At 36.8% G+C, this 21964-nt stretch overlaps 2 protein-coding genes across 3 annotated transcripts; one reads left to right on the top strand and one right to left on the bottom strand.

Annotated features, from left to right (window-relative positions):
- Window positions 1-10026: 10026 nt before the first annotated feature.
- Window positions 10027-15182, bottom strand: zgc:92664 (uncharacterized protein LOC436695 homolog). Of its 2 annotated transcripts, none has more exons than XM_034149565.1 (5): window positions 14790-15182; window positions 13172-13266; window positions 12852-13078; window positions 11266-11373; window positions 10027-10669 (listed from the first exon to the last, which is right to left on the bottom strand). In XM_034149565.1, the coding sequence occupies exons 1-5, from the start codon at window positions 14808-14810 to the stop codon at window positions 10605-10607; spliced, it is 516 nt and encodes a 171-aa protein (XP_034005456.1). In that variant the 5' UTR covers window positions 14811-15182; the 3' UTR covers window positions 10027-10604. The 2 variants fall into 2 exon arrangements, with proteins under 2 accessions (XP_034005456.1, XP_034005455.1); XM_034149564.1 differs by having other exon boundaries at window positions 12852-13096; window positions 14790-15160.
- Window positions 15183-17028: 1846 nt separating this feature from the next.
- rnaseka (ribonuclease, RNase K a) lies at window positions 17029-21592 on the top strand. Its single transcript, XM_034149566.1, has 4 exons — window positions 17029-17213; window positions 18482-18561; window positions 18956-19083; window positions 21077-21592. Exons 1-4 carry the CDS (start codon window positions 17139-17141, stop codon window positions 21154-21156), a joined length of 363 nt encoding a protein of 120 aa, XP_034005457.1. The 5' UTR covers window positions 17029-17138; the 3' UTR covers window positions 21157-21592.
- Window positions 21593-21964: the final 372 nt, after the last annotated feature.

Raw genomic sequence — 21964 nt, 5'->3', positions numbered from 1 at the left:
TATTTTTTATATTTTTATTTTATTTTGTCTGAGATACTTTTAAGTTTTTATTAATATATGGTTAGGCAATATACTTGTCTTCCTTCTCATATTTTTTAAGAAAGAACGCTCCTTTGAGTGGTTTTGGTGTTACTGTAGGCTATAGTCAAGCCGTTGTGTAACCTCCTGCTTAGTGGGCAATAATGAGCTGCTGTTTAAAACAAAGGCTGTGTCGCATTACAAACAAAGCTTTACGTGGCTCTATTTTTTCCGCTGCGCATTTATACCTTTCTACATCGAGGCAAGTCTGTTTGAAAAAGTCTTTAGCTCTTTTTCACAAACGGTCAAACATTTACATGGAAGGAATTGTTTTATATTTCTTTACAAAAGAGTTTTAGTGGAGTAAGTTAAGCAAGCGGACACTCCCCCAGTCATAGCCCCCTCCCCAAAGACCCCGACCCACTCCTGCCTGACTAAATAGGCTTTAAAATAACACTTTAATTAAAACGAAGTATTTCTCAAAATGCAGTCCTTCCGAGGCAAAACGAGTTTAATCCAGTTTACAGTTTGAAGGAAAAAAAACGAGAGCGAACTCGTCGTTTTTAGGGGGGAGGAAAAGTGACTCAGCAGTTTCCCGAGGGCTCGCGCTGTCTGTCATCTGTCAGTACAGTGTGAGCAGACTGTCGACAGTCCGACCCATTACTACCGATTCACACAGCTCGTTAGCGACAATGTTACAGGTGCAGTCAACTAAATATACATTAAAGTATCTAATAACCAACTAAGTGGTTTTATTTGTATTAATTATCACCACATTATATCGTTAAATATAATTTTGGCACGACTACCAACAAAATAGTCCCTCATGAACATGCTAGAATGTGGTGTATGCCATATAAAGCTGGGTGTTTCGTTGAACTAAGTGTAATGTTTCAGCAAAGTGTAAAAAAAAATACCAGCACAGTTTATTTGAACTATTATAACCTAAACCTATACATAATAGTAATTTTAACAATGCACAGTGCAGGCAGTTTTTACATTTATAGACAGACACATTTTTCACATCAAATAGTGAAAGTAAAGTAATCGTCAGTGAAGTAATTTGTACCTGTTTTGAGGGTCTCTCATATGAGAATGCATTAATAAGTCAATTCCCCTGGCCCTCTCATAATGCTCAGCAATCATTTAGTTTAGACATCTGTTTTTTATCTTGCCAGCATTCTCACTATGGGATCCAATATACAAATACCAACATTAGCCCTACATTTAAGTATAGGGAGGACAATCATATAATGTCTTGAAAATTCTGTAAAATAAATATGAATTTAAAAGTTTGGGTATACTTTTTTTGAAATATCTAAGGAAAGGGGAGTCAACTGAACCTCGTCTTAATACGAAGAACTTTATTTCTGGTAAAGTTGACTTATTTTGAGATAAATACAGATTGATTGGCTATAACAGGTGCTTAAATAGAAGTAATAGCAAGGGCCGCTTCAATATCATTTTTATACATTTATTTTTTGGAAGTGAACCCTTTGCTCGTCACACCTTAGACGAGAAAAAAGGGATGTCTTCTCATATAGCTTTCTTAGTCTGGGCAACAATCCAAAAACCCCAAAGTGCAATTGAATACGAAAAGAGTCCAGAAAAAGTGGTAGCATCTGAAAACCTGTTCTTAGTGAATTTATTGAGATTTTTCTTGAGTTTATTTTTTCCTTCAATTTCTGTAAACTGTCTGATTACTTATTTAAGTACCACGTCATATTGAAGTAGGTGCTAAAGAGTAGGCTCAAAATGATTTAACAAAAGGACTAATATAGAGGATTCTCGTAATTCTTCTACAAAAATTAAAGGAACAGTGTGCACTGAAAATTAGACTATACAGTGTTGAAAGTGAAATTTAGCTCTTACTGAAACACTGTTCATTCGAAAATATAAACTTGCCTTTTTTATATTCGATTAAGATATATTTATTAACCTAAATGTGCCATGGTTACCAACATGTTCGGATAACCTTCATATTATAGCTCTGTACGTGTCTTTTTATTTATTTAAAGATGGAAATCTGCTGAGCTGTTTAGGGCAGAAACAATAGTCTTTTTATCATCTATTAATTTGACTTTTTGGGGATTTGTCCTGCCTTGTACAAAAGTCAGAAAATGGTCAAAAGTAAAAATCCCATCCCAGCTTACAGGAGCAGAAGGTGACATTTGCAGCTTTCTCGTTTGGTTCGGCGAACATTAATAAGACAAAGATATACAGTTTACAATAATATAAAACGGAGAAGGGCGACAAACCCCCACATTTCAACCTGATGTTGTTTTGCATAATGAATAACTAACAATTAATCTATTTAAAAAAGGTTTTTACCAATTAATTTTAAAGCAGGAGAGCAGTTTAAAGTTAGAGGCTTCACAAAACTAGTACTGGTTATTTAAAGTTGGTGCCATCGCCTGATTTTTGATGTAGATATCCAAACGTATACCCTTGTCTTAACACCTGTTTTCCAATGAAGCCTTTTTTCTTTTTCACATGACAAAAAAGGGCCAACTCTTCAATTCCCCAAGTCTTTACTGTTGTCCAACACAAAATGGTCGTCCCAGAATATTTGATTTAAAGTAGTGTGAAACTTTGACCAAAGCATTCAGTTCCAATCTTTAAAGTGACGTATTGTGATCAAAATGTAAATTTGAAATTTGGGCTGTGCCCTTAAAAGGGACATCTTAGAAAATGATGCAGCCAGTTTGTAATGCCATGCCTTACATTATTATCAACCTGAGGTGATTTGATGGGATTATTCTGGAGACTGATGGTAATTATTTCTGTGTAAGTGAGATAATTTCTAGTGAAGGCAATAAGGGTAAAATCAGAGTGCCCTGTCTTCAGGGGCCTGCCTCTTAGCTCTAACACAAGCTGGAGAATTTAGCTCATTTTGTGTCTTTTTTTAAAGTCATTATTCAGCAGAAAGTATATCCTTGTTCTTTTTTTTTTATGTGCACTTCTTTTTCTATGTGCACGGGTAACAGAGAGGGGGTGGGCAGGGCCTGTGTGTCCTCCTGGTAAAACTGTTTAGTTTGAGAGCAGCACTTTCTGCATTCTGAGGGCCGGCCTCCTTCCCGCCAACTCCCATCTCATGACCAAATTACACAAGAAAATACAGGAGAGCCAGGCAAACATGTATCCCAGCTATCAGTGCGTTTCGCTTCATATTTCTGCTTTTAATGCCCTCTCCACCTGTGCCTCCATTCAGCCCTTTCCCTTCTTTGTCTGGGTGTATAAGAGCCAGCCTGTTGCACTCACTTCCCTCATGTCATTTCTGTGGTTTATGCTTAATATTTTGTAACTTTACTCTTTACTTTTTTTGCATGAAAGGGAAAAGAGCTTCCTCTCAGAGCCACACTTTCTTTCATTTTATTTCCCTCCCTCTCCTCCCACCCTTGGTCTTTTTCTTTCCGTCTGACAGCCGAGCAGCTTGGCAGGCTTACAGCCCAGCGCTCGGCGCAGCGCAGCAGCCCCCTCGCCCTCGCAACAAATTAATTTTTTACTCCCAAACAGTAGCTCTGGCAGACCCCTCCTTTCACACCTGTCTCACACACACCCACGGGGGCGACCTTATTTTTTCTCAGATTTTTCGGCGGCCCCAAAAATGTTGATTTTTATTGTAGAAAGTGAGGGCCAGGGAAAAAGGCTGCAGCCCTGTAGGTTTTTATGCCTACTGAGCCTCCTCACTGTCTCAGTGTGCGTAGCTGGGGCTCCAGCGAGGCAGCAGGCAGCACTGAGGAGGACGGGGACATACACACTCACATAGCTAGGAGGTGAAGATGTGAAGGGCCAGGAAGGAAGGATTAAGGGGAGGGACACTCAGTTTTGGGGGGCCAATTTTTGGGACTGGGACCCCCCCTACCCAACCCCCCCTGAAACCCCCCTCCCTCTCACTAGGAACAGGAGCAGGAGCAATCCCCTAACAGGCCTTTTTTCTATTCTCTCCTGTCACTATAGTAGACTGGGTATATACCCTTTGATATGTTTTTGTATGGAGCATGGGTTTGTGTGACGTTTTTAATTTTTATTTGAATATCTTTGCAGCCTGAATGTAGCATATTTATATCTTTGCGTGTGAGCATGTGCGTGTTGATTACTAATTTATTTTTTTGAGGACTAGTTATAGCTGAGTTTGTGTCTGGTTGGTGTCACTGGCCTTTTGGTAAGAGCACACACACAACGTGAGGGCAGTGAGGGCCTTCAGATGACTAGTGCTGTTAGTTAGGCAGCAGTTAGGGTAGTTATTGCTCCCATCACTTGGTTAATGATCTCAGCAGCAGACGGTAAGTGAATCTTTTTTTTCCTCTGTGAAGCGTTTAAAATGGCCTCTGTTGATGTGAATGAAGCGAGCAGCAGGCCACAGAGGGAGCTTTTCTCAGCTCTGCATTGCTTCTTTCTCCCCCCTTTCCCTGCACTACAATTTTAGTTGTGCTCTTTTTTTTGTCCTTCTCTGCCTCACCCCCTCCTCTGTCTACCACTCTCTGGCTGGTTCAGTTTTTTTCTTCTTTTGAATGAAGCTGAACGTTTGGGTCTGAATTTAAAGCTTGTCTGCTCTCCCTGCTGACATGACCTCTTGTTTCAAATCCCTCAGCACTGCTCTTTCTGATTGACTCAGGTCGTATTGCTCTATAATAAGGCTTCACTTGAGCCCTCAGCACGAGTTACACTGCTTTTCCACTTCATCACGTCCATATAGGCCTTAAATGCTGACCCCACCTTTTAAATTCTTAATCAGATAAAGCTAGTTGATTTTCTCATATTTAATTTGTGGCAGAGAATATGAAGTGTACTTGTGTTTTTACCCCTTAGATGAAACTTTGTGGAAGGTACAAATCTTAAGTACACGAGGTAGGGTGTGGTGCTTCAGGCCATGAGTTCTTCCTCTTTGTGGCCCTCAAACTTTATCTCAGGTTTACAGTCAAAGTTTGGCACAACTCTTAGTTTGCAGTTACATTATCTATCTATTGTTAAATTACTTGATATCATGTATTTTCGTGTGGAAACGATTAACAATTATTTGATTTTTCAATTGATGGACAATTGTTCATAAACACATGTTTTAATGATTACTTTAGGCACACAACCTCTGCATTGAGATGTTTTTTGTTATAGTAAAATAAATATTTTGGGGTTTTCGACTGTTGCTTGGATAAAACTAACATTGCATTGAGAACTTAATGTGGGCATTCTTCATTATTTTCTAACATTTAAAAAAACAATATATTAAATAATCCAGAAAAACATCTTAATTAATTTAATTTATGACAAAGATAAATAAAACAAGTGTTATTTGCAGCTCGATACAGCACATCTCAAAGTATACACTTACATCCCATTTCTGGTGTAGTCTAATGGTGAAATAAGGATGTTTTTTCAGGTTTTCTCGAACATAAGAACATTTTGCCAACATTTTTAATAAGCAATTAATTGTTGAAGTCATTAATCAAGCAGAAATGTCAAACTAACATGTTTTAGGGTTTGGACTGTTGGCCTTTTGAAGATACACCAGAACTCATAACATGTTGAAACATGCTCATCACAGTTTTCAAACACATGACTTTTTATAATTAATCATTAGTTAAATAATTTACAAAATGAGCCAAACCCAGACTCAGTTTTGTTGATGGACAGCTTAATCCGACTCACGTGGCTCAGCTCTGGTTACTCTCTCTGGGTATGTGGCATTAATAAAGCTGCTCAGGGTGATGGAATTAATTAACTTCATAATTAACAACAGCACTTGTAAAATACAATCCATTTATAGACTTTTCTTGTGTTTTTTTTTATAGTATTAAAACATTATTGGTGTCCGTTTACCCAGAGTGAGGTTTTGCTGCTATTCCCTGTTCCATGTGTAAAAGTAATACCTTTTTTCAAATGCAAAAAAAGGTTTGCATTTGATAGAGAAATGACTCATTATTACTGTTTTTTACTTTTGAATTGAGTATATTCCCTGTGTATTTGTTATTGATCTTAGTATTATATTAAAGTGCCTGTATTTTATATGCTAAATGCAAATGCTTCATAACCAATTGCCCCACTGAGCACAATTCAAGTTTTTTTAATTGATAATTGTGATAGACAGATCCCCATCTCACTTTAACCTGCTGAGTAGATTCAGGATGGAAAACATGTCAAGTGGTAAAAAATCAAATAAAGAAGGCCTCTAAACCAGTAAACAATCACTTTTAGGGAAATGAGTGTAAATGTGGAATGAATCTAATCCACATTAGCAGCCCATCTTTCCCTTCCTAGTGTTCAATGAGAGCAGAAGCCGATCAAACATTTCAGCTTGAACCTTTCTTCCATCTAGTCCACTTTTTATTCCTTTCATTTTGGGGTTTTTTAAATAACAATTTGCATTGCCTTGTTAGTATCCTGCTCTCTTTCGGGCTCTTGTGTGTCAACGTGTCAGTGTATAGAAATGACACTAAAAGCAGATATGAAATCAAAATGTACATTTCAAAAAAATGCATGTCAGAATGAGGCGGATCATTGATCAACAATTTCATCAATTGTACATTTTGTAACCCATTTTGCAGTGAGGAGGTGCTCACACAAATGTTTTGACCCTTGGTGTTCCTGTGTTAACAGCATGGTGATTTTCACTGACACAATCTGAAGGGTTTATTACATTTGTGCAGCTTTCTGTGGTACTTACATTTATTTTTATTTTCATTATGTTATGTTAACATTATTAAAATAACAGGAATGTTGTAACATGTGAATGGGCCTGAGAAAAGACATAGACAGGTTGTTCTCTACAAAAACACAAACAGAAATGAAGAAAAGGAGGAAACAAAAAAGGAAATAGTTACCCGTTCAGTTGTCTTATTCTGTACTTTAATGCATCATTTAAAAATGTTCCTGTGTAATTCTTAAAGCAGAACAGCAGTGTGTCTCATGGACTCTTCACCTCTAGTCCTTCCTCTTTTTTTCTTCCTCCATTTTGTCCTCTTCAACCATTTTGTTTGTGTCAGATTTCCCTTACAAATAATACAGAACATAAAAAACGCCTGTATATATTAATCTTTAAAATAATAGTATTAGTTCTGTCATTAACTGCAGATTATTACACATTTGACTGAATTCAACTGCTTTTAAAGAGAAATCCTGTTTGTGTAATACAATGAAATGAAGATCATTTGTAAAGGAAGAGAAAAGGAAGACTTTAATTCCCCTGTTATGTCTTTGAGTGTTAAACTGTTTTTCCTCCGTGTGTGTGTGTGTGTGTGTGTGTGTGTGTGTGTGTGTGTGTGTGTGTGTGTGTGTGTGTGTGTGTGTGTGTGTGTGTGTGTGTGTGTGTGTGTGTGTGTGTGTGTGTGTGTGTGTGTGTGTGTGAGAGCCAGTAAACGTGATGGACTCAGTGTCCAGGGTGCGCTCTAGCAGCACATCATGTTTTGCAGATATTTGCTGAATCACTCCAAATCATTTTGTGCTGCCACCGTGAGCCCTGGGATTCCCACCATCACACTGGGAGCTCCCAGTACCTGATCTGTGTCTGCAGTCTGTCCTCTGAAAGGTCAGAGGTGTCACATGTCCTCTGTCCGCGTGTGTGTGTCATCTGCCTCACTGTGTCACCTGTGGAACAGCAGCTATATGACACGTTTGGTTTATTTTGTTCATTAGTATTTTATTAACAATGTGTCAGTCATTGAAAATGAAAACTCAGAGCCTTTATTCACCACACTGTCCTAACAATGCATTACATCTTTACAAAGACAACACATTAAGATTAAGGAAAGACTCATTATTAATAAAGTTCATCTGTGAAAATTCTAGAAATATTTAATTTGTTTGGAATTAATCAATCGGATAAATTAATTCGTATCCGGTTGGCTGTTTTCGATACTTCTTTTAGGTAAAATAATTGAATTACATAAGTGACTGAATTTTAAGAGTGGGCCTTTTTTCAATCGTTAAAAAATGGAAAATGACAATGTAGCCTTCTCAGTGTAAAAGCAGAGGATCCGTTACATTGATGCCAGAGGTGGTGAGTGGGGTCATAAGTGACTGGAGTCAAATATGACTAATCCACTTCCAGTTATTCCTATAGCTTTTATACGGACTAACAGCAGGAGGACCATTTTCATTAGCTGTCTTTAACTAAATAACTGTGTCTCCCTCCCTCTTTAAACCAATGTTATTTATGGGGAAAGAATAAAACACACCATCATTGTTACTTCCTCTTTTGTTGCAGTTGAAGAGTCCGATGGCTGAAAATAATTATAACCCAAAATGAATCACTGTCTGCTGCAAATCCAACCCTTTTAAATAAAGAATTGTCCTGCTGAACCTCACCCTCATAGAAATGATGCGTTTAATACCAATGTGATTTATAATCCACTCTGATTGGCTCATGGTCATTTTATGAAACACAGAAGACGACATGTTCTGTAGAATTTGGTTTCTCTGATATCAATGAACAATCAATCTGTCTGTTGCAGGCGGTGCAGTTTATCTGTTGTGCTAAAATAATACTTTTTCTTTCTTCATTTTCTTTCTTCCAGCAGGTGGAAGGGATCTCCTCCCTGTACGATGTGGACTTGGAACAGTTCACTGTGAGTGGAGCTTCTGTAAAAGTTCACTCTGCTTATTCTATTCGCACATGGGAAGAAAGTATTTCACAAAAGGTATTGGATCATATAAACTGTAGATGATGAAATATTGCACCAAAGAAATGCTGTCCGTCTGAACATTCTAACATCATTTCTGGTTATTGAAATAAAAAGCTTAAGTTCCTGTATTGCACTGATAGGAAACATTTTTGTATCACATGATAAACGCCATGATATCCTTAAAGATTTGAGTTGATATATATTCCTTCTGAATATTTGAGGTTACCTTCAGTGTGCCAGGCTGTAGCAGCACATCATTACTGGTAGTTCTCTGTCTGTTACCAGTATGACGTGTGCTGCTCCTGTCAGACTCACACTCCTCCACCACCATCTTTGAGAAGCAAATGTGGTCCAAGCTTTCACACTTTTTTTTGCAACAAATGTAGCAAAATGATTAATACTTCTTACCTAGTGCTGTTGGGATATTCACTGTTACACTGACTATTAATAAAAACACTTAAATCAAATAAAGAAGTGTGGGCTCTTTTCACGTCTCTTCTTCATACAGCCAGATTTAAACTGCTGATTTCACTCGGCTCACTTTCCTAACTTTGGAAAAGGAATTAAATTCAAATCAACACAGGCAAACATAATCTCAAACTGGACCAAGGAGATCAGTACAATCAAATAGTTTGTATTAAATCACATGTATATCTATCAGTCACTCCTTCCTAAATGTTGTCCCAATAAAATAGTGTCTCTTTACAGATTGAAACATACTGAGGTGACAAAACTAACACGCATGTTTGAATATTTGATTTGCACTATGTATACAGTACATGAAGGTAAATGCTACAATAGGCAACATCTAACAAATCACTTGCTTTGTTATGAGAACTTCAACAGTTAATTTTAATGCAAGTCTTGTATATATATATATATATATATATAATATATATAGAAGTTCATTTGAAATGTTTGCTGTTTTTTGTATCATCAAACACCTGGGTTGATATGACACCTGAGTATTTCAAACATAGTATAAATAATTAGTTACAAGTCATTTTGGTTACATCTCCAAACTTTTTTTGCATTTGTTTTGTGACAAGAAGATTGTTTTCTTAGACAAAATGTAGTTAAGAGTATTTCATGTGTACAACTTAAATGTACAGTATACGTCAAAATTACCGTGTTCCACACTTATTGCTAACTCTTGTTTCTGATAGCTTCAAGATGTGTACTGTACTCATATATGTGTACTACTGATACTTATGTTTAAGCTCTTAAACAATTAGTAATGACCCTTGTTAGTTATTTAACAGAGTGTTTCTTAGAATACAATCTGACTGTTGTAACACTTGAACTGGCACGTTAATAGGAAGGAAGCAATTCACACAGATTATACTAACCATACTGCAGCCATTCACTCAGACAGGAGTCCAACATGTCTTTGTTCTAAAGACTTTAATAACTACTTAAATATGTTTATCCTAAACTAAGACTTGTGTAATCACCTGCTAATACAACCATTAGCTAAAAGTGGCGAGGACAAGAAATACAATCAAACATTATTGTTCAGACAAACATACCATTTCTAAACTCTGTCCCACTTTTAATGTTGTTGCTGCAGCCGAGGTTTCTCTGTTGCATTGTGTTTGTTTTCCTGGCTTCTTTGTAAAGAAACACAGGAAGTTTGAATGTTGGAACAGCTTCCTCACTTTTGTTTTGGACGCTCCTACAAAGCAAAGTCAATTAGGAGAGGAAATGGTGTAATAATTATCGCAGTAAGAAAATGTAAATGATCCAAACATGATTCTGAGAGTGCTGACAACTCTCACACTAGTAAGATGCGTCCAATTGTCCCGCATGATACAACACAGTATTCAATACTCTGGCTATCTTTAGTCCGTTCTGGGTGGTCAGCGTCTTCTGGCTCAAAGGAAAAGTCCAGTTTTTTTTTTTAACAACTTGGGTTTTTAATTTCATAGTCCTGTCCATCACTTTGAGTCCACAGGAAGTGACGGGTCAGCGGGAGAGCAGAGGAAGGTCACTGGGGTTCATGATGAGGCCCGAGTCCAGGTTCAGGTTATCTGTGGAGACACAAAAAAAGCACCAATATTAAAAGGAGAGAAGTCTGGGGTGAAGCTTTAAATATGGCAAACTAATTCAGAGAAAAATTACGTCTGACTTCCGTCCCCAATCTGTACCTCTCAGCTCAACTGTAAACACCGAACCTCTGCATTGCTTTCAAAAATACCTGAAACATAATGTTACCACTGTATGAAGCCGGGTTTTCAAGTAAAGTATGTGTTGTTTTTTAAATGTGCCATTTTTATTGAATTTAAGCTGTTGTTTGAACATTGATCTTGTGTTTTATACAAAATGACGCAAATTGGCTCCTACTGAAGACCACTGAATCTTTAAAAACAGCTCTTTAAAATTAAGATTTTTTAAAAGCTTATTTATTTTTGGTCAATTCATTGTTGGATGTTTAAAAGTCGGATCCTTTGATCTATTCTCTCTGAAATACTTCTAGATAAATTATGCCGGTGTGTTCATTTGATTATGAATTGTTCAATGCTGCCTACGCATTAGAATTAAAGCCACCATGTCAAAACAGTTTTGATGTCCTGTCCCCTGCCCTTGTTTAAAATCCCTCTCTTTCAGGAGCTGTTCAGGAACTCACCTTGATCAAAGTTGTTGAGTTTCTTGGAGTTGGATCCTTCACCCAGTCCCTCCATGTCCACAAGATCGCTGTTGACATCTGAGTCGTTGAGAGCGCTGAGGGTCACGTCTACACACACAAGAAAGAAAACTGTTATGACGTACTGTACCACACATTGATTGATTTGATTTCAATAATACTTCCATATAAGTATTCAGTTTCAAAGATAGAAAGCAGAAAGAAAGTGAATGATACGTTTGTCTACTAACATGTCATCACCCCTTCATTTTGTTTTCTTATTGTGGTTTTATCAGTGTAATTGAGGTGGCTGTTACATTGCTGCTAGACCACAGTGAAAATGTTTGCTGGTTGCAAACAAATGTGGACTGTAGTTGACATCTACTTTTTGTCCCAATTCATTTGGACTTTTCGAGCTTTACAACACACTGAATTGGAAAGGTCATGAAATCCCAGGAGTTTTACCGACTATCATCAGTTTTCTGGCATCATCTTAAAATAGAGAAATAAGGCAGAGTATGGTGCACGTCAATGGAAGCCTAAAGTATGCACACTATAAACAAGTTATAACTGATATAGGTTAGGCCTATACAGGGTTCATACACCTTTTCACCAATGATTTTCAATGACTTCTCCATGACCTTTACCTCATTTTCCATGACCAAAGAAATGACTCTTTCTCAGCGGTATCACTGAAAATGGTTTATTTTAACATGGAACAGGAAAATAAGGACTGCATCTGAAACAGGTTGTGCCTATCTAAAACAAATCAAATAGGCTTACTAGCTTCTACACGCTAAAGCAACTCAAATCTCTCACCAGCAAAATACCTCGTCAGTTAAATGCCATTTGACGTTTCATTACTATACGATACAGTATGTATTATCATTATAGTATTACTATTTCGGCGATTAGATAACATATAAATTATATTTGATACATTTCCATAACTTTGGGAAAAATATTGTTTTCCATAACTTTTCCAGGGCCTGGAATTTGCATTTTGAATTTCAATGACTTTTCCAGGTTTTTAATGACCTTAAGAACCCTGCCTATATCATACAGTTGTTGGCTAGTTGTCACTCATTTAAGCGCTTTGAGCACCAGAAAAAGCGCTATATAAATAACATGTATTATTATTATTATTATTTGCAGAAGTGAGACATTACATCTTGTAGACTACATAGAACTGGACTGTCTAACAACACAAATAACTTATCTTACAGCTTCAACCCAAAACAGCAATCACAACACTTAAAAAATAAAAAAGCAATATATCATTTGGTTTTTTTCTGCGTGGGCTAAAGATTTGACCTTATCTTTATCTGCAATCTTCCAGAAATACCGGATGTAAACAGATGAATAGACATGGATAAACAAGATATAGATAATATGATGCCTGTGGAAATATGTTGTTGCTAATGGAGATCAATTACTTATTGAAAAGTTTGGAAAAAAACAGTTGCAAAATAATTGCGCAAGTAAAAGAGTGTCTACACATATTTTAGTTTAACTATCAGGTTTGATGAAGAAGAGATTGTGATATTAACAGATTTATTTTGCAGTAACCGTGTAGTTTCCAGACCCACCTGCAGTCTTCTGTTTCTTCAGGGTGGGCTGTCTGGAGGGGGCACCCTGTAGTCCTGACGCTACGACCACCCGACCAGTGGGCACGGAAATGACGTTTGGAGTGCCCTGAGTTGCCATGGTGACAGCAGCGTTGGCTTTCTTGGTGCCCTTCTTAGGCCCGTCAGAGATGGAGGGCAGACCTCCGTCTTCATACAGCTTCCTCTTCACGGTGCCCTTCGTCTGACCACTGGAGGGAGGGTGGGAACTGAACTGACTTTAGTATTTATAACAGTTTAACATATTCTTTGTAATTAAGCGATCAGTGTCTAGTGTGTGTTACCCTGCAGGACTGGAGTCTGCCACCGGGTGAAGCTGCATGGTGAGCTCTCCTAGTTTGGTGAAGGCGGCTCCAGCTGCAGAGAAGATCTCCCCAACCTGTGGGACACACAATTATTCATCAGAATGATTGACGCAATGTGAAAAAAACACATATCACCATCTTTAAAAAAAGAATCACTTTTATTTGACATTTCCATGGTACCATCATGAATAATGATGATGTTGCAGGCTGGCTCCAGGGATTTACTTTTTTACACAAAAACATGTAATATTGGAGTCTTAAAGTGGACCTATCATGCTATATTTGAATAATATAGTGTAGGACCATACCTATATAAGGCATATTTATACTTTTTTCTTTTCAAAATACCAAACAGATCATGCATTTTAGCCATGCCTCATTTCGCTCAATTTGACATTTTAGCTCTGTTTTTGCAAGGGCTGATTCTGTGAGAACAGCACCATCTACAGGCCTTGCATATGTACTACAGCGTCTCCAGCGCTTTCGAACGGCAATGGCCGTGGCTGTCTCCTCCTGATTGGTGGAGTTGGCCCAATAGCCGTAGCGCCACTGTCCTGACGTCAGGACAGTGTTCAAATCTGGATCAGTTTTTATCAGATCCGTTGCAGCCCCTTTTTTAGAGATTTGGGTATGGAGGAAAATAGAGAGGGTTGTGTTTTCTGACACTTGGTGAGTTCCCTGGAACACCGGGGACACATATTCATGTATAAAAGACGTACAAAAGTGCATTTTGCATGATAGGTCCCCTTTAAACTAAGGTATGGAAGCAGAGGTGAAAGAAACTCAAATCTTGTACTTTAGTAAAAGTAGAAGTACCAGAGTGTAGGAATACTCTGTTAGAAGTAAAAGTCCTGCATTGCAAATATTACTCAAGTAAAAGTACAAAGGTATTAGCATAAAAAAAGTACCAACAGTAAAAGTAGTCATTGCTTGGTCCATTTCAGAATAATATATATGATATGTTTTATAATGATGATCATTAAAGTGTTCTCAAAGCTGGTAAAGGTGCAGCTAGTTTGAATGACTTTGTATACTGCAGGGTAACTTGTGAATTTACTCCAGGTGGAACTAAAGTCTGATTTAAGACTTGATTATATTTCACATCATTCATCCAAATCTGTAAAGTAACTTAAGGTATTAAAAAAATGTAGTGGAGTAAAAGTACATGATTTACCTAGCAAAACATGGACATACTCAAGTAGTAGAGTACCTCAAAATTGTACTTACGTACAGTAGGCTACTTATGTTAATGTACTCAGATACTGTACAGTGCTGCTTTTGTGCATAGTGTATGAAAAAGCCTTATGGAAATTATGACAGCACAAACTTTAAAACAGATCAGACTTTAGAAAAATTAAAGGCACATTAATTTCATTCAGCGGGAGAATTAATTTTGAAAGTGTTTCCGATAGAACTGATAAAAGTCTCCAACTTTCCTACGTCCATCTCTGCACACTGAAGTGACCACACTCTGTTATTGTACCTGCAGCAGCGGGAAACACTGAGGGGCTGTGTGTACAGTACATGCTATTATTTAAACCGGGCTAACTGCATGGGCTATCTACTTCTCAGTGGTTCATATGTGAAAATGACTTACTTTAGTCGAAGCTGAGGTCATTCTGCTGATCTCCTTGGTACCATGGACTGTATGTAGTCTGTATGGTAGGACTCTGATGCCTTCAATTGGACGGAACAGCTACTAAGATGCTATCAGTGTAGCTAGGCAAGTTAGCATTTGGTGCTCATCCTGATGTAGCAGAGCAGCTACAAATCTGCTCTTAAACCGCTACTGCTTGGAAAACTCCGACATTGTACACAGTGCTGCATAGTGCTGCATAGTGCATTAAAATGTTTCAGCGTTAGGTTACACTGCACACAAATAGGTCACACAATAAAACGACAATGCTTAAGCCGCATTCAATGTCTCCTCGTAATCTTCACTTTCGGTAATACCTTATTTCGCCCTACCTTTCAGAGATGTACGTCAATGGGGTAAAGTATATGTATTCAAGTACTCTTCTCAATTATAATTTTGAGTTACACGAGTGTCTCCATTTTCTGCTACTTCTACCCAACTACAATTTTGAAGTAAATATTCGACTTTGATTCCACTACATTTATGTAGTATCTTTGGTTACTTTACTGATTTGGATTAATGCTGTGAAATATTATCAACTCTTACATTTAGTTACACCTGGAGTAAATTCACAAGCTACCCTGCAGTATACAAAGTCATTAAAACTAGCTTTTACCAGCTTTGATAACACTTTAATGCACCAATATCGTAATATTATAATCAAGACATATCATATATATTATTCTGAAATGGATCATTCTGTATAAAAAGTACTTTAAGTATATTTTGATGCTTATGCTTTTCTACCTTTACTTGAGTAATACATTTGAGGATTACACAAATAAACATTAGGTATGACCATACTGAAAAGTAGCCTTTATGCATTAAGTAGTATACATTTATGTTAACATGTTAAAGTAGTTGAATTAGTTATCCCACAGGTTTTTAGAAGGCTTGAGACTTTTTGATTTCATGCCGTAAATAAATAGAACTTGCAGGTGCATTAAACTCTGCACATTGACATCTGGTGGTTTTCATAAATGATAGTAGCCAGTCAAGTATATATATCACATATTGGTGAAATAGAAATCGTAGGCCATGTACTAATTTTAGTCTGTTACACCACACTGCTATACAATATGATCTACATTTAGGGTTTTTCTGTTTTCCTTCATTCAATAGGGATATATACATGAGTTGTTCTCCATATTACTGTGGTGTATACAATTGTGCATCTTTTTCAGCCCTGAATGTCCTAACTTCCCTTGCAGGCTAATCATTAAAGCAGTCTTCATCAACTAAAGTCAGAACATGTACTGTAATCATGTATTATTACGCCAACGTTTTTCCATTTATCACTAGTTGTTTGGCATCAACAGATCACTAAGGCAGTGTATGGTGCATGTCAATGGAAGCCTAAATGATGCACACTACAAAAAGTTAAAACTGGGTTAGGTCTATGTTTTACAATGTTTGGCTAGTTGTCACTCATTTGCAAAAGTGAAACATATATTGTAGACTACATAGAACTGGACTGTGTTTAGCACTGGGAATCAGCCCTTTGTTAGCTGTTTGAGGGCCACTTTCTGGAAGTAAACAGGGGATTATATATATTTTACAATGTATAGAACCAGCCTAAAGGCACCAAATGGTTTCTTCAACACAAATAACTTAACTTACAACTTCAACACTAAACAGCAATTACAATACTGTACAAATTAAAAAAAGCACATAAAGTGCTAAGTAAGCGCAAATGAAGAAATAAATGTATCATTCCGTTCTGTTGCGTGGGCTGAAGTTTTTATTAATTCCGACAGAACTTGAACGCAGCATAATGTCACGTCATGGTTATGTCTCGGCTTGTCATAGCCGAAGCAGCCAACCACCATCTATTTCACCAGAGAAATAGATAATCAAATCCAATATGTATACTTACTTTTGACAGGAGCCAAACACAGATTATTTATGCTTTGTTGAAATTGCTAATACATAACGCAATAAAAGCATTTGACCAGTGTTAGCGGAGTGTTGTCCCATTCTACCGACACTGCATGAATCACTGAAAGAAGTCAGATGCGTGACGCTAGTAAGGTCACGTGATTTAAAGTTTTCATGCCGACAATAATGGGATTTTTGTATCTTTATGTACATATTTGTGTTATATTTACGTGGTAATGACTTCAAATTGATTGCATATCATTCGGCATAATCAAATTAAATAAGTGACGTGACATTTAAATCTAACTTTTTTCTCAGCGGATTGAACAACCTGGAAACTTCCGGTTTTTAGTCAGAGTCACATGACCAACACAGTGACAGTAGTTTGACCAGCAGCAAGACAGTTTTCTTTTGGAATACATCAGTTTAATCATGCGTGGGTTAATTTGTGGACCAAAAGTAGCCGCGTGCGGGATGGTGTTGAGCGCGTGGGGGGTTATAATGCTGGTGAGTGTGTTCTTTGTTAACTTCTTTATTCTCGCTTTTCTTACCTTCATGTTCAACAGACTACAGTCATTCAGTCCCTCTTCAAACAGTACCCAAAGAAGACAGGTTTCCTCGTTACTGTTTGAGTTCCACTTATATGAGGTATCTAAGGCATATTATCACGAAAAGCAGCAATAAATTACAACTTCCCAAATAACCAGGGGGTTGAGTCAACACTTCTCTAAAGTAGTTTTAGATAGGTGGAAGAAGTAGGCCTACACATGTCTTGTAACTGAGTAAAAGTAGAAGTACCAGAGTGTAGGAATACTGTTGTAATACTGTTACAAGTAAAAGTCCTGCATTCAAAATGTTACTTAAGTAAATATCCAAAAGTATTAGCATCAACATATACTTAAACACATTTCATTCATTCAAATCTGCAAAGAAACTAAAGGTATTAAATAAATGTAGTGGAGTAAAAGTAAACCATTTACCTCTGAACTGTAGTGGGTTAGAAGTACAAAGTAGCATAAAATGGAAATAAGTCCCTAAAACATTTTACTTAAGTACAGTACTTCAGCAAATGTACTTAGTTACTTTACAACACTGCCTATACTTAGTCAAAGTATCACTGAAAGCAGCAAGAAGTTGAGTCAACAATAATGGAGTTTAAATAGGAACAGGTGCAGTTGCATAACTTTTCCAAACTTTTTTTTTTGACTTTTTTTCTGATATTTTTAACACACTGTAAGTTGACCTTTTTCTGAAATGTTTGAACTAATATACTATAACTTTTTCTCTGATGTTTTCAAACTTAAAATACTATGACTTTTTCGACACACAAAACATTTTCTAAAACGTTCGACATATTTTATTATAAAAAAAAAATCTGGATATTTTAGACCTATGATTTTTTATTTTTCTATTTACACACGCTATGACCTTTTTTCAACTTGCTATATTCTGACTTTTTTCTTATATTTTCAACATGCTATACTACAGTATGAATGTGCTTTTTCAACATACTATACTGTGATATATTTTTTATATATATATATATATATTTCTTTTTTTAATTAATGTTGTGTTTAAGGTTGATGTTATAAACTGACTGTATTTTGTTGTTAAATGTTGCACTTTAAAACAAGTTTGGTCATATTATTTTTGATGAAATGAAACATTAAGTTTTGTTTAATCACACTTTTGTCATAACTTTAAGTTTATTTATATATTCAAAACAAAAGCCATTTCGACCCCTGCCTGACCCCCCCCCCCCCCCTCTTTCTCAGGCCATGCTGGGGATTTTCTTCAGCACACACTCAGCCGTGCTGTTTGAAGATGTTCCTGTGACAGAAGACGACTTCAAAGAGTAAGGACTTTACTGTCCCCCCCCGTCCCCCCGTCCCCCCACAGAGTACACAGACACTATAGACCGTTATTGACATTTTAAATAATAAATAGAGTGTGCCAAAGAAAAAATGTAGCCGTCAGAAACCCTCACTAGATCCTACTTTGCCTCAGAATTCCATATGACATCCCTAATCACTAATGACTTCATACCATATTTACATTAGTGAGCTTTTTATATCTGTATGTGTGTTCAACTTACTGTGTTCCCTTGCTTTGAGTCTTTGTGCTAAATCCATCTTTTTACTGAACACATACAGACTCATTATGTTCAAAAGGAAGCAAACATCTCCTAACATTCTGAAGTATCCCTTGATGATTTAACGATGTTGTTTTTCTGATGTTGTCCCCCTCAGTACGGACCCCCCCCCACAGGATCTACGCTCTGTACAACAAGGTGGGCTACAACTGCTTCATCGCTGCTGGTATCTACGTGCTGTTCGGACTCTTCTCCTGCTGCCAGATGAAGCTCAACAAGCGCAAGGTCAATTCTTTATTGGTTTTGATTTGATGTATTGAAAGGGTTAGACCAGAGTAAAGGACAAGGGAAGAGAGCCCTGATTGTGTATACAATACAATACATGTACATACTTTCTTCTGATGTACTCGCTTGAACTGATGTGGAGAAATTGAAGGTATTTAATGTCACATTTTTTATTTATTAGTTTATTTCATTAACGGATGCACTTTGTTCAGAACTTCAGAATATAAACTCATATTTTTACAAATAGCATAGGTAAGTTACAACAAAGAAAAAAACTAAAATAAAACTAATAAAGAAAAAGAGGGGAAAAAACAAGAATCTAAGCAGTAACATATTATAAGTTATATTTAGAGTTAAATTAGAGCTGGTGACAAAGCAATGACTCATGGGTCGAACAAAACACAGGGAAGATTTCACACGGTGGGTGTTTCTCAATGTCGAGTAAAGCTGCTTCAGAGCCACTATTTCAAGCATACTATGTCATCGAGTGCCGCCGATTGGTTCCAATGTCCAGCATACTTGGAATTCTACCGAGCCCGGCGTACTTCGTAGCGAGACATGTCGAGTCTGCACATGTGTAGACTCCGCGGTCTTGAAATCCCCACAATGCTTTGCGCACGGACCAATTTCCCCAAATCTGTGGCGGAAGATGTAAGGCGGGGCCTCTCATATGACGCACACCTGCACACTTGCTCGCCTGTTCCACTCTTAGTTTTCCGAATACCAGGAAGTATTCTTACCTCGCTTCTGAAGCAAGTGACTCGGAAGACATGTGGCACCAAGCAAGCGTACTCGACATTGAGAAAGACCCACATTCATTCATACACACTTACATACCCCTGTCATATACATATATACATTTATATACACTTACTTGTATACATATACATATTAACATGCGCAGCCTTATGTTTAGCAGCTCAGCATAACTAAAAACAACCAGCATGCACTGGGGAAAGGATGCTCTGTGCTTTAGCCCAAATAATAATATGAATCAATTCAAAATAAAAAGAGCATTACATTTGTATTTTAGTTTTTGCAATATTCAATCCATTTTCTCCATCCGTTATCCCCAGTTGTGCAGTTTTATCTTCCAAGAATATTCCTGCCAAAAAGTGAATTTGTTGTCTTGTGCGTTTTATTATTATTATTATGATATTCATTTCTAATTCCTCCTTCCATTTTTCTTTGAACCTTAATTCATCTCGTTTATTTGTATTAGTTAGGGTTTAGCTAACGATAGATATTAGGTTTTTAATAGTTTTCTAGAATACGCTTTACAAAAAAGAATGACCAAAACTTTGAATGATATATTATATTGAGTTGTGAACTTACAGTATCCCAAATGTTCAGAACCATCTTCAAACATGAGGAATCTGTGTTTTGATCAAGCTTCTGGTCTCTGTCTTTATGTCTTGTAATGGCATCATATCCCCTTTATGGAGTTAGTCACTGGGTGTGTTTGTCTCAGTTCTGCTCCTGGTAACAACCTCCTGAACTATGGACTACAATTCTCATGAACCCAGAATGAAACACTGCCTGTTTAAAATACAATCCAGGAAGTTCAAGATGATGATCCATGATGTTGAAGCTTTAAAAGACACAGTTTGATCAGCTATAGAGCATGTGTGAAAGTATCAAATCATTCATTATCATTTAGTACATCTTCCCCGTACTATATCAAGTCATTCATACAAACCAAGTGCAGCACTGAAGTAATGAACACATTAATGCATCAATAATTATAATACAATATTTTAAATATATGGTGCTTAAATCGTGCATTCTGCATAATGAGTCGTTTTACTTTTGAATGCAGGACTTTTACTTGTAACTGAATATTGTTACACTGTATTATTGCTACTTTTACTTAAGGCAATCATTTGAGTACTGATTATTTATTAAATATGTCCTTAACCAGTTTTATATTTAATGATATAACTGATAAATAATTGATTCAAAATAAAGTTTGAATGTGTTTTCTGTTCCTTAGGAGTACCTGGTGCACTAGTGCCTCCTGATTGGCCGAGAAGTTCTCTGATGATGTCTTCGTCTCAGGATCTAAACTCCTGAAGATGATCTACTGGGGAGGCGCTGTGCGCAGATCAATGTCGTGCACCTTTCTGTATTTCAAATGAGATTGATTCTACCTCTGATCACAACATGATTTGTTTGTGCCATGAAGATACCCACTGCTGTTCTCCAGAGTTAACTACATGTAAGGGTTGTAAATGATATTGTCCTGATTTGCTCTTTCAAACTGTACTGTACAAGTTCATGTATTTCAAATTGCCAGTATCCAGCTGTGTGTGGAATGTTTGATCACATTTCTTTCCTGCTTACAGTGCCTCAGGGCCTATCCTGTCTCTATTTATGGCCAAGGTCGCATTAAATGTATATATATGTTCGCTTTATTCACATGAATCCTGGAAAGCTTTTTATTTACACGTTTATATGTCCTTTATTTCAATAAACGGTCAACTGGAACGTTCAACTTTTTAAGACATCATCAACATCTGTAATTAAAGTTATTTAAGTGTTGTAATGAAGTGCAACATACATATTCATGGGTATATGTAATGATACCAAGATTCCAACTTGCACACATTGCACAACACACAAATAAAAATAGAATATTGTCGAGAAAATATATATTTTAGTATGTTGAAAATGTAAAAAACAACATAGTATATAGTATGTCGAAAGTATTTTAAAATCAGCATAGTATAGCATGTTAATTATTTTAAAAAAGGACACGATACTATGTCGAAAATATTTAAAAAACGACATAGTATAGTATGTCGAAAGTATCTTTTTAAACAGCATAGTATAATATGTTGAAATTATAATATTTTTAAAACCAACATAGTATGTCCAAAAA

This window comes from Trematomus bernacchii, unplaced genomic scaffold (genome assembly GCF_902827165.1).
Source record: "Trematomus bernacchii unplaced genomic scaffold, fTreBer1.1, whole genome shotgun sequence".
NCBI lineage: Eukaryota > Metazoa > Chordata > Actinopteri > Perciformes > Nototheniidae > Trematomus > Trematomus bernacchii.
This window is presented reverse-complemented; position numbering and strand designations above follow the sequence as displayed.

Coding starts and splice junctions, on each gene's coding strand:
- zgc:92664 (XM_034149564.1), bottom strand. CDS start 14,810: ATGACCTCAGCTTCGACTAAA. Junction 11,374..12,851: donor GAAGAAACAGAAGACTGCAG/GTGGGTCTGGAA, acceptor TTGTGTGTGTAG/ACGTGACCCTCAGCGCTCTC. Junction 10,670..11,265: donor ACTCAACAACTTTGATCAAG/GTGAGTTCCTGA, acceptor GTGTCTCCACAG/ATAACCTGAACCTGGACTCG.
- rnaseka (XM_034149566.1), top strand. CDS start 17,139: ATGCGTGGGTTAATTTGTGGACCAAAAGTAGCCGCGTGCGGGATGGTG. Junction 17,214..18,481: donor CGTGGGGGGTTATAATGCTG/GTGAGTGTGTTC, acceptor CCTCTTTCTCAG/GCCATGCTGGGGATTTTCTT. Junction 19,084..21,076: donor TGAAGCTCAACAAGCGCAAG/GTCAATTCTTTA, acceptor TCTGTTCCTTAG/GAGTACCTGGTGCACTAGTG.